The sequence below is a fragment of the Primulina tabacum genome, chromosome 15 (assembly GCF_025594145.1).
Source record: "Primulina tabacum isolate GXHZ01 chromosome 15, ASM2559414v2, whole genome shotgun sequence".
Classification (NCBI taxonomy): Eukaryota; Viridiplantae; Streptophyta; class Magnoliopsida; order Lamiales; family Gesneriaceae; genus Primulina; species Primulina tabacum.
The window spans coordinates 23,794,395-23,807,495 of record NC_134564.1 but is presented as its reverse complement, the minus strand read 5'-3'; the positions used below and the strand labels follow the sequence as shown (position 1 = coordinate 23,807,495).

Sequence of the window (13,101 nt, the reverse complement as noted above, 5' to 3'; positions counted from 1 at the left end):
ACCTCTCAATAATTACGTTTTATATGTAAAATAGATCAAATTTTTGTTTTCAAAAGTAACCTTCTTTTTGTAATCCTTATTATTATTAAAGTAAAATGCGATTAATTTTAATAAATGTAATAATTAATGATACCAGCGACTTTATTGGCTCTACATTTGGAAACATATTTCCTACGGATAAAAGACAGCATTCTAATTCAAGAAGCGACAGCACAAGGACACGCTTCGTTGTAAGGCGCTGTTTGTTTGCCTAAGCAGGTTGGTTAGATTCTGCATCAAGAATTCAACTGTTTTACTTCTCCTCATTTTCATTCCAAACTCCATATCTATATCTGCTTTTTTTCTCCAATTTTTTTTATCTTCCCTTTTAGTGTTTTCGTAGGTACGTTATGCTTGTGTTTCAATTGCTTTTACTATCCTTCAATTATGCTAATTTATGTCCTTTGTTGCTTGATCTTTATTTTGGAAGGTTATTTAAAGGGGGATTCTTACATTTTTGTGACGTGGCCAAGTGGGAAATATTCTATTTTGGGATTGATTTGGTTGGAATATGTGATCAAGAAAGTTGTTTGTCATGGTTGATTGATAGTTTTCGTTCTAGTTCTTTGGTTAGTAAATTGTGGGTTCTTGTTAATTTGTAGTTGAATCGGTTAAGATTGAAAGTATGAATGGGATCTCCGGGAACCCGAGTTCTAGCTCGAGTTCGAGTTTGAACAGTAGTTCACATGATACAGAGGATGATCATACCATTGCCGAGATATTGGCAGAAGAAGAGAAATTAAGCTGTGATGGAAAACTTGGAAAGAGGCTTTCGCACTTAGATTCGATCCCGGTATACTATGATCATTGTTTTGGCAAAATCTTTGGTTTTTTTTTGTTTTTGTTTTTATGGAATCCTTATGTTTGTTTGTGGAAAGAGGAATCTAGTCTTTGACTTGTTGTAGGTTATGGTGATAATGTTCATCTATTTTAGAGAAAAAGAACATTTTTTGGAGCACGGCCTCACAATGATTGACTTTATTTCCGGTTAAAAAGAAAAATGAAAATTCAATAATGCTCATTGCGTCAATTATTTTTTGGTTTATTGTGATTGTATATCCTCTTACAAGTTCATGGGATTTGCAGCATACTCCACGGATCATCGGTAGTATACCTGATGCAACCGATGCAAGATTAGATCATGAGAGGCTAGCTGACAGGTTTGGATTTCTCTCCAGACGTGAATGTAAATTGTGTTGTATACTCATAGAACACTTTAGACCCACTGGAAAATTTCAAGGAAGACAAATAAAATGCTGTGACATACATATTACTGAATGGTTATTACAATAGCATTTTTGGCTGCTAGATCTTTTATACCATTGAATTCAATGTATTGTTTCACATCTTTTCCTGTGTGATTCAACTATATGATCTAGTTGATGTTTCTGGGTGGGAAAGCCACACAAAATGCGGTCAACTTTCTGCAGTGAAAGGGGGATTTCAAGCTTTGCCAAAAGAGTGCTAGTTTCATACGTTACCCATAATGTCGGGTATCATTACTAATATACAAACCAAAACTGTGAAAGACAAAAAATATGCATGCCTAGTTGTGATGTGATATGATTGCATCACGATGTCGAAGGAAACAATTTAATAGATCGTTGTATCGAGTTGTTGGATCATAGTCTTTTACCATAAAAATGGTTGTATGCGCAACAACACCAATATGACAAATCCACCAATCCACATGTGATGTGTGAACAACGACAGTTGTGTACCATAGTCCGTAGCTAGAACGTTGACCAATTATGTGTTTATAACGGTGCTACATTTTTGGAATACGTTATTGGTCTGGTCTGGATGTGGGGAAAGAGGTAAATGTACTGGTGAATTTGGTGTGAGTGGCGAGATTTGATGGAGTAACGGAAAGGTATTTTAATGCTATTGAAGGGGTTGTATGTAGAGGTGTGAGTGACCCGAGAAAATCGCAAGTACCTCTTGGGTGGCTCAAGCAAACTTCGACTTGGACCAAAATCCAGTTGAGTTTATGTATTGTCTCGAGTCGAGCTTGAGCTTTAAGGTGCAAAATCTTCTGATTTTTTATTTTCTATGTATTATCTAAAATTTTACTTAATTTTATCACAAAATTACATGTATAAAAGATTATTTCCTAAACATTAAACGATATTTTTTGTCGATATGCGATTGAACTCAAGCTTGAGCTTTGTTGATGGTATACAAAATTGAACCCGCTAAACTCGTGTCATTCAGAAATTACTCCTTTGTCAAACCCAAATTCAAAAAATCTCTACTCAATTAAGTTCAAGCTTGAGCTAAAGTATTGAATTTTCTTTCTGAGTTGAGTCCGAGTAGGGTGTTCTTCAAGCTGGACTCAACTTAAGTGCATCTTGTTCACATAATTATGCGAGCTAAATTAGTAGGATATTCTGCACATTACCCTGATTTAAAAGACTTATTCTTACATTATAACTAATGAGCAAAGTAACTTGAAAAGAAACGTCCCAATCAATGTTAATGTGTGCCTGCTTTTTCAGCATTTCCGTTGAAGTTGGTTATGTTTCTGGAAGATTTAAGCACTATGAGCTGGAAGAGTGCAACAGTGAAGGAATGAAAAGGCTTAAGTTATCTTGGCCATGTGTATTTTAGTTGGTTCAGGCACTTATAAGCTTCCTCTGTAAGCAACATAAATACATAGCATTAAGGGTCTAGGGATGTACAGAATTCAAAAATTTTCTCATAGTGGAATATTGATTTGCTGTGTGGCTGCCGTGGATGTAGTCTTAACAACCGAACCATGTAAAAATTCTTTGTGTAATTTTCTCATTCATTTTACATTCGTGATTCATACTGCTTGTTTGTGATCAATAATTGATGATTAATTCTTAAGTGTGGCCGAGTGTTGTTGACCAATACAAGAAAGCAACCAGTGTATGTTTTTTTTTTAGTACAATTCTTACAACTGCGGGGTGGGTTAGGGGTGGAAGCGAAATTTGATTAACGTGGTTTTCGACCACGCCTCTCCCTTGTGGGGGATAGGTTTGGTGCCATCCCATCTAAGAGATGGTTGGCAACCAGTGTATGTTCTCTATAATCAGTTTCTCAACAATTTCTTTATGTATCAGGCTGACAACATATGGCTTAGCTGAAATGCAAATTGAAGGAGATGGAAATTGCCAGGTTTGTTTTGTTCAATAAGCCATTCGAGCATATGTTTACCCGCTCGAGCTATCTTGATTTAAATCAGAATTCTTTTTTTTGCTCAGAACAAAAGTATTTGGATTAAATCTCGTGTGTCTGTCTATAATTAATGATAACCAATTGTTCCGGTCTAGTAGTCGAATGTTCAAAGTTTTGGGTTCCCAATACTGTCTCGATTGGATATTGTGGTGCACATCCATTTGCCTTTGTTTATCAGTAGATTTTGTTGTCACTTTTTTGTTCCACTTTTCATTTCATGTTAGCATTCTGGGAATTTCTTTAACCTGTTTCATTCTTGACTTACATTACAGTTTCGAGCCATCGCAGATCAGTTGCTTCGGAATCCAGATTACCATAAATACGTAAGAAAGGAGGTCGTCAAACAGGTGCGTTTCATGTAACTTCACAACCGCTGCTAACTTTTGGTAAATCAAGTATTTATGATAGAAATTTAAATAGAAAATTTCACCATGTTTCTATAATAAATTCTAGCCTGTTATAGATTACCTCAAACATCTGCCGTCCTTTTTCCAAGTTTCTCAATTCAGAAAACAAAATAAAACAATAATGTTTTTAAGTGCGCATACTTGGTCGTGCAATCTATATTTCTTACATCCTGAAAAAAATTTTGTTTAAGATAATGGTAAGGATTATGTGTATCGAATATAAGTGTTGTCTCGGATATTGTAATACCTTATGACAACATGCACCAAAATAATATAATACACAAATAAATAACTTAATTAAAAATATCACAAAGATAATTTTGCACGAGTGTATTCACTCGTGTGATTTCTCATGACAAAATAATCACTAGAAAAGAAATCGGATTTACAAAACCAATTCTATTGAAGAAACAAAAAACTATTTTCTTTAACAAGTCAAGAAAGTAAATTGAATCCTAAAATATCAATAACAAAAATAACCAAAACACAAGAATGCAAACTTGTGTGGTCGAAATTTGGAGCAAAAGAACTTATTTTCAATCAACAATTTGTATGGACGTTGTCTTCAAGTGTATCCAACATGTCACGGCAACACACTGAAACAACGATCCTTCGTCTTTGCGAGTTCTTTAGAAAATTCTCCCGAGCTTCATCTATGTTTTCTTGAATCTCGCTCGTGCATTGAGCAACAACTATTCTTCAATATGCAGACTTGTTTTGATCTTGATAGTATTCCTTGAATAAATTCGTACAATATAAAGAAAATAGTATTTTATTAGCAAACAAACTCTTTTAAATATTAGAGATCAATTTTAGAGTTTAAGAAACTCAATATTCTGAAAAGACAAAACTCTTATGCAAAATTTTATATATAAAAAAAAAAAAAAAGAAAAGAATTTTGGCTATAATTTTGTCTTGCAAAGCTTGGCGCATGTTTCCTTTCACATCACATGACTTAATTTACTATAATACATAACCTTATGTAGTTGTGAACTGAATATAATCTCGATCTGGAGAATTCAACATATCAGCCTTATTGTTGTGTCTTGATTATTTTCAGCTAAAACATCACAAAAAACTGTACGAAAGTTACGTCCCGATGAAGTACAAAAGCTATGTGAAGAGTATGAAAAGGTTTGTCATGTGCATTTTTTTGGTATTATTTTTCTCATAGTATGGGAATCGAATCAATATTTTCCATCGACATATTCTTGATCGAAATATAGGTTGGGGGGATGGGGAGATCATGTTACCCTCCAAGCAGCTGCCGACCGAGTAAGTTAAACTTCGAGACTTTACTTTGATTTTTTTGCAACCTTCATTAGTTGCTCTTATCTTTAGCTAGAACTATTGAAAAGCCTTCTGAAGCCCCTCCATGGATTTTTACACAAAATGACTTGAGGCCAGTCACCCAATAATTTATGATACTTCGGGGATTTCAGGCGCTCATAGTAATTTTTAAAAATATACGTTTGAAATGCATTCTCAACTCAGATGCTCGAGTCAATGATGATTCATTGTCCGTCCTTCGTGTATCAAGGCACTATTTTTCCTTGTTTTTTCAACACGAAGCTCTTTACCTACATTTGATTCTAAATCTCTCAAGTCTAATAGGTATTGATAGAATTACACACGGCTACAATCCCTCTTGATGATGTAATTTATGATGGTTGATGTGGAAAATATTTTAGTACAATTGCCAAAACTTGTGGTTCTCAAAGAATTAATCGCCTTGATAAATGATTTATATCGTAAAATGGGTTTGGGAGTGGAAACATATCATATTGCTTCTAAAAAAGTCTAAATTTTCCATGTAGTTTGAAGTAAAAATCTGTTTGGTTACATCTTTCCGGGATACCTGCTACATCGAGATCCTTCCCAAGGACAAAACTCCTACGAAAGGTAAATACTATGTACTTCTAATCTTGGTTAATTATTTTGTCGATAATTCTTTGTAAAATCACATATTGTTTACATGAAACTTAAATCCTTCCAACTTTTGAACTGCACCAGAACACTTTATGATACTAATTTGCATTGTTTTGCAGAATTGTGGCTGAGCTTTTGGAGTGAAATTCACTATAATTCATTGTATCAAGCAGCAGGTAACACTTTTAGTCTCGGAGTGAAATAAATTTGTTTTGACATTTATATTTTTAGTTTTAAAAACGATTTTTTACTTCAGAAAGTTTTATAAAACTTTAATACGACGGCTACTTGGTGTGTGTATTTTATGCAGAGATTCCTACAAGAAAACAAAGGAAGAAGCATTGGCTTTTTTAAAGTTTGGAATACAAAGATATATGATGACTGCTAAATGGCGTATACATTTATAATGGATGTGTAATACACGACAGAACTAGAGATTTACATGCTCATGCATGTACGTGTGAATGAATCGAATCATATCTGATACTCACCGTTCCTCTATATTTAGCCTTGAGCTCAATTTTTTCAGTCAACTTCCGACGTGCAAATGATATAGTTCGAGTTTGAGTTAGGCTCGACTTACGCTTTGAACTCTAGCTCGATTTGTTCTGTGCCAGTACAATGAATTAGCTGCTTGAATTTCAGCTTGACTTGGATAACTTGTTTAATTTTGATTATAATAATGAGTATATAAAACTTCAATAAAATATTAAGCACTAAAAATTCAACTTGAAAAATATTATTGAGCAAGCATAAGCCTTTAATACCCCGAGCCATGCTCGTCTTACGCGATCCACTGGTAGGCAGTCCGATTATACTCGGAAATAAATCACAAAATCTTTATAAAATCAGAATACATGCAGGAATCAGGCAAATTTAGGCAAAAATCCGAAAACTCTTGGAATATGAATGAATCTACCAAGATCAGATGCGGATGAGCATAAATCTAGCAACAAATCATCATTCAAAAAAACACTCCTGACTAGAGTCCTCCGAAAAGGTAACTAGCTCTCCGAAAACATAGAAATACATATGTACGACACTTCTAATACCACCACTTTTTCGTTGAACTTTATTTTCTATCCACTGTTTTGTTTCCACTCCTCTCACCTACCTTAGACTTAAGCATCAGAGGAGCATGCAGGAAAAAACAATGTTACTTATGTTTTACAAACCAAAAGTTGGCATGTTGGGTTCTAGGAGTCCAAAGCTCATTGGCTACTCAAGACACCATTATAAATATATTGCATTAAACCCTAATTGAAAAAGGAGACGCAAAATACATATCTTCCACGAACCAACTTGTAGTTTGGACTTTATTTGTTACGCCCAAAAACACGAACACATTAACCACATGAATGCATGAACAATAGGAGAGCGGCAAATTTATTTATAGCCTAATCGGTAACGAACTTTTGATAGGAAATAAGAAGTTTCGGGTTTACGATACTAGAAACGAGTTAGGGCCTTTAATCTAACCTAAAGCCCACTTAGCAATTTAATGATTTAATTAAATAAACCTAGCCACCCCTGCACCCCTCACACGTATCTCACACAAATCATCACACAAAACACACACACTCATTCAAACCCTAGGGAGGCCAAACACTAGAGGAAAGGAAGGAAGGAAGTTTTGTGTCACATTCGTCTCTCGTTGCGCGTTCGTATTTCGTAAGCATAAAGGAACAAGGCATGTTTTCAAACCCTTCTTTATGCACCATAAAATCCACATTATTGTATGTATTTGCTTTTGTCTGAAAATTTTATAAGGATGATGTGTTTCAATTTCATTCATGTGCATTCATGTTTTCATCAAAATTTTTCTAACGTTAGAATTGTTGAGGGATGGATGCAAACCAAGGAATTTAAGAGTCGGTCTAGATGTTTAAGAGTAGTTTTGAAGGGACAAAGGATGAAATGAGAGCCGCACGAGGCTGTTCGGCCCTGCACGCATTTGAGGTTTAAGGGGGGGCGACTTGGGTTCCATCAGCCATGGGGGCTGCATGGGGTCCTAGCCGTGGTATTGAGGGAAGGGTTAGGGTCTTAGAAAGGGCTAGGAGGGGTTCGGTTATGGCCTGGACCATTTGGTGAAGCGTTGCGACCGTGTCTCTGAAAATTGCAGTTGTTGGCTCGTTTGGGGTGTGTAGGTTATATGGGCTAGGGGATGATGGAAAGGGTTGGACCAGGGGCTTGGGACGTGCCTTAGGGTCCTGGTGAGGGGTTGGTGTGAGCCAAGAGTCAAACCAAGGGGCTATGACATCCGCTGGATGTGAGAGGATCGCTGCGCGCAAGAAGATACGCTTGGTGCGCTTGTGAGGCCCGGGGCCGAAGAGGGCGGGGGGTGATCGCCGGTGCCATCAGTTGCACGGACAATGAGCAGGCTCCTGGCAGGCTTCTAGGTGGAGGGAACATGAATGAACCGACCCACACGGGAAAGAGAGGGATTCCAAGACTGTTCAATGTAATGTACTGTACAGTTGAAGAGGGCTTAAAAAATTTGATTTGTACTACTCATATCACGAAGGTGCATCTTCTTTTCGATAGCTCGTCACATAAGAACTCCAAAGTGAAGCGTGCTTGAGTTGGGGCAATTTTGGGATGGGTGACCTCCTGGGAAGTTTCCTAGGGTGCGTGTGAGTGAGGACATAAGCACGCTGGAAAGACTCGTCTTGGTACAGTGAGGACAGTCGTCGAATCTGGGGCGTTATAGCGCTGCTGGTGCGAGAGATCTAGGGCCTTGGGAGTCTGGTCTGTGTCCAAAAGGGCCTGATCATGGTCTTAGTTAGGTTCTAAGGAAGAGGTCTAGGGCCTTTTTTGGGGTCGTTTCGAGCCGTGGTTCGTTCGGGGTTGTAATTTGCCCGAATGTGTCAAAATAGAGGCGAATTGGACCTAGGTTAAAATTGTGATTTGAGTTTCGGTTTTGGCTTGAGTTTGGGATGTTCCAGCAGCTTATATTGGGTCTTAGGATGTTAATAAAGGTCTGGACTCGGGTTGGCTCGAGTCAGAAGAGTATTTTGGTCATTTTTTTACCCGAAAACGCGAAAGCGGGGGTAAACGAGTCATCCGGGGAGCGAATCGAGTCATTTTGAAACTTCGGTCCTAAGATGGAATTTCCAGCAAGCCTCTGGACATTTTTGGTATTTCAAAATAATGGAATCGATTCTTACCATTAAGTCAAAGTCCGGGATCGTCCGATCGTTCGGGTACGCATAGCGTTGAATCCTGTGAGATCAGTTCAAGGAAAGTCGAGGGCGGTTTGCAACTTCCTAAAACAATTTCATATCATGTTAAATGTTATTTTTAGAAGTTTTAAATTATATGCTATTTTCAGAAGTTTTAACGTATTTGCATTTTTATGTTATTTTTAGCAGTCTCGACGTTTATGAATTATATAAGCCATTTTTGGAAGTTGTAAAGAATATGAAAAGTTATACATGTTTTTATGAAATGTTAAAGTAAAGGAAAATATTTTTGAGGAATGTGAATTGATCGTGACGTAAAAGTGGTTAGAGATCCGTTGAAAATGGGAACGGTGAACTTGCAATGAAAAGGGAGTAAACCGTCGAAAACGGGGGTAGAAATCTCAATGAAAATGGATCCGTTGAAGAAGTGAACGGTGAAGTTATTTTATGATAGTTGGAGGGATCGTCAAAAAAGTGAACGTTGAACTCGGCGGCCTAACACTATGGTTTATAGATTGATCAATCGACTGAACATTGTCACTATCGAGGATCAGACTTCACTTAAAAATGATATTTTTATGGAAAAAGTTCATACTTAAGCATGGTTTCACAAGTTGCATTTTTTTGGAGGTTTCAAGTTTGCATGAAAATTATATTTTTAGTAAACGTAATTTTCATGCATGTGATTGTATATTAATGTACTTTCTATATTAGGTTTGAGCATGTTAAGTCATTAGACTCATTAGGTTTGAATAGTTGCAAGTGATGATGTTGAGTCGTGAGGTGCAGACTATCGAGTGATCCGAGAAGGCACAGTGCATACCCGAGGACCTAGAAATTCCGCTTATGTTAAAGACTTTTGATGATTTTATGGATTATCGTTTTTATTTATAGAGTGTTAGGATGCTAGAATTTATTGAGTTAAATTTAGATTTTTATTGCTTATTTTATTTATTCTGCATAAATGATTATGGATATTTTGAAATTCATTTATTTGACTATTTATAATAGTTTATTTAAGATGAATCAATTATGCATGGTTTACGAAAAAAACTAGTGTAAACTAAATGAATTTAGAAGTTAGGAATCGTTTCATTATTGACTCATATGTGAAAACAATCTTTATTTTAATAATATTTTACGTTTTATCCAACTATGACATTTAATTTATCTATATACCTAAAGTCTTTGAAAATACTATGAGTATCATGAGGTCCACAAGTCACGTGGATCATGAAATTTATTAGGAAATATAATGTGTTTTAATTTCGTTCCTACTCGATTTAGCCGCTTGAAACAAGAATAAAGATCACTCGAGCTCGAGACTAACATATGTGATGGTAATGATATGTTTTATTTGTATGGGTATGGAGATGTCCAATCATACAGGTGGCTGATTATATCATGATTGCACTGAATAACCCATCCTCGAACTTTTCAAGTGGTTATCACATATCGAATGGATTGTTCTGGTATATAGTCGTACACCATTAGTCATTTGACCCGGGACAACATGGAGACTCTACGTATTAACACTGCAATTTGGCTCTTTTACCGACACCAGGAGTGTCATCACCTGAGGAGATTTAGTGTAGTCCCGATATATATAGAAGCTGATGTATTGTAGTCGAGGATTCATCACTCACCTGCAGGTGCAGATATCTCATGTGATTTAATGAGTTAATAGTGTAAGGAATCTATGGCCATAGTATAAATATACATTATGGAAAGGTGTTTCCTTAGTGTCACATACGATGCCACTATATTACTCAAAGATACATCACATCGTTATCGAATTCATTTACAACTCTCGATATATCAATTATTGGAGATTCGATCGAGATATATGTATTGAAAGGACCGTACTGCACATTAACTATAGCTTATTGGTTCTTGTATTTACTATCAGTGATACCTAGGTGATCATGGGGTGATGCTACTAGACGTTCTTACTATGATCTGATGGGTGCAATCAGACTTGAGTTCTGACGTTCTTTAGGGTAAGTCCGAATAAGGACAAATGTTGTCCTAAATCACATAAAGTTGTGACCCGCAGCTAGTTGTGTTCCTTAACCATCGATGGTCAAACAAGTATTTAATTATGTGTTTTCGTTGATATAGTTAAATTCAAGAAGTTTAATTCGACGAGTGTAGTTTGATGGAGATCAAATATATTGCTTTTAAAGGAGTTTATGGATGTATTCCATATTTGAAAGTTGTGAAAATTTTCTTGACTGCTAATTTAGTGAAAAGAGTGCAACTGACTAATTTAGTGAAGATTTCCAAAATAGGCAACTGCCAAAAATGTACAATGGAAAATTTTGGTATTCGAAATTTTTGTTTTTCATTATAATAACGAGTTTTATACCATATTCACATCGAAAATATCATATCAGTCGATTGTGATTATAGTGAATTCAAAATCCAAAAATATCTAATTGTTAAAACATAGAAAATCTAGTCAAAGATTGACTAGTGGATTTTTACCAAGTCAAAATATCCAAAGAATATTCCAAAAGAATATTGGAATCTATTAATTAATTGATGTAATTAATTAAATAATTGTTATTTAATTATATTATATCTCGTGTTATTAAAAGTTGAAATAACACTACGTAGTTAATTAATAAAGTCTACTATTTTCAAAAATTGAAAATATACATGGGAATTTTGACAAAGAAGAAATATCTATTTCGGAGTTTTGATTAATTAAGTCGTAGCAACTCAACTAAATTCCTAGCATCCTAATGGGATTATATTGTGTTTTGGGTACGAGAAAACAATATTTCGATAGTAGTATCAAAGACTAGGTTCTTGTTCGTGTGATTCATATTGTTTATTATTTTAAATCTTGTTGAGTTAATTGTATCTAACAGCGTTTGAAATTTTAGAAAATTACAGCATCTGAAAATAAGAAAAAAAAATAATATGCATGCAGCTACCCAAAACAGTTTTGGGAAGTGCACATGCGCAAGGGATGCCCGCGGGCAGCCCCTGCAAAACTAGGCAGCGCGACTACCCATTACAATTTTAAAAATAATAATAATGAAAATTATCGCACAAGAAGGGTTGATAGTACTGCCTACGCTGGTAGCCCATAATTGGTGTCAGAAGTGTCCGAGTAGCAGGCAGAGTACGGGCAATGGTTGCTCGAGATGGTCTCCGGCAATCAATATCACATGGGCTTAATAATGAGTCGTAGGGGTGATTTTCTGATTTTTTTTTAAAAAAAATATTATAGGTCAATTTGATATTTTTGAAAATTTGACAATTTTACCTTTAAAATTAATTTTTGATAAATTCATAGAATTTTTTTTATAATATAAATTAATGAAATATGATTTTATTATTTATAGTAAAAGATGTTTTACAAGAAATTTTAATTATTAATAAATTAATTGGATAATTGAGTAAATGTGTTTTATTCCATTTATTAATTTATTTTTAATTTTGGTGGTTAGTAATGAATTCACAAGATATTTGATTTATGTGATAATATTTATATTAAGTTTTTATATAATATATGATATAGTATAATTGATAGTCATGACCAATATGCTAGGTCTGCGTTAAGATATTCATATATAAAATATTGAAAGATTTTGTAATATTGCAGTTATCTAGTGTTGGACCTTGGATCTGTGTATGGCTCTCACATATCAAATAGCCAGTAGTTATCAATCATCATTTATTATTTATAATATATGTGATATATTATAAATAATCAGTATGTGAGTTATTAAGAATTGCATGAATCCGACAAACATACAAACAAGAATGCTATAAGATTTTAAATTAATGATAAGACATTTCAAAATTAAAATCATTTATTTTTTTATAAGATTCAAAATTTATATAAAGGTCATAAAAAAATTAAACAGGTCTCAAATTTTCATTGCCTTCCATTTATGGTGGTTGTATTATGAATGCTACTCGCGGTCAGTATTTGGCTCATATTATTGGGAAAGTTTAGACGTCGGAAAGTTGTAACTTCCTACTGATATACTTGATGTGAATTACGTGAAACTCCCATAACTTTGGCTCGTATTATTGGTGGACCTCATGACGACCGTCCACTAAGATTCGACATTGATGGGTTGGGCTTCACACGTGAAGAAAAATAACATCATATTATTGAGCTCTAATCAAACGCGAGACAAATTACATGAGGGTTACAAGGGATTACAATTGGGCTATACCTTTTGAAAATTATGATTGACTAATATTATTTAGGATCTTAATTTAGCAATTAGGTCTTATGTACTCACTAAGAAAATAAGATATCGTGTTTTTACCAGAGAGTGGTGAAAATGTTAAAATAGTGAGAGGTAATTCATAAAACA

At 35.0% G+C, this 13,101-nt stretch overlaps 1 protein-coding gene across 2 annotated transcripts; it reads left to right on the top strand.

Moving 5' to 3' along the window:
* Positions 1 to 139: 139 nt before the first annotated feature.
* LOC142527208 (OVARIAN TUMOR DOMAIN-containing deubiquitinating enzyme 11-like) lies at positions 140 to 6,109 on the top strand. 2 transcript variants are annotated; one of them, XM_075631945.1, is made up of 10 exons: positions 140 to 258; positions 642 to 832; positions 1,126 to 1,199; positions 3,126 to 3,180; positions 3,513 to 3,587; positions 4,708 to 4,781; positions 4,874 to 4,922; positions 5,465 to 5,549; positions 5,696 to 5,752; positions 5,887 to 6,109. In XM_075631945.1, exons 2-10 carry the CDS (start codon positions 665 to 667, stop codon positions 5,928 to 5,930), a joined length of 681 nt encoding a protein of 226 aa, XP_075488060.1. In that variant the 5' UTR covers positions 140 to 258; positions 642 to 664; the 3' UTR covers positions 5,931 to 6,109. The 2 variants fall into 2 exon arrangements, with proteins under 2 accessions (XP_075488060.1, XP_075488061.1); XM_075631946.1 differs by having other exon boundaries at positions 241 to 382.
* The last annotated feature ends 6,992 nt before the right edge of the window (positions 6,110 to 13,101 follow it).

Bases quoted from the DNA above. Each gene is read 5' to 3' on its own strand.
- LOC142527208 (XM_075631945.1), top strand. From the start codon at position 665: ATGAATGGGATCTCCGGGAACCCGAGTTCTAGCTCGAGTTCGAGTTTG. The intron at 3,181-3,512 runs GTTTGTTTTGTT...CTTACATTACAG, and splicing joins AAGGAGATGGAAATTGCCAG to TTTCGAGCCATCGCAGATCA. The intron at 5,550-5,695 runs GTAAATACTATG...ATTGTTTTGCAG, and splicing joins GGACAAAACTCCTACGAAAG to AATTGTGGCTGAGCTTTTGG.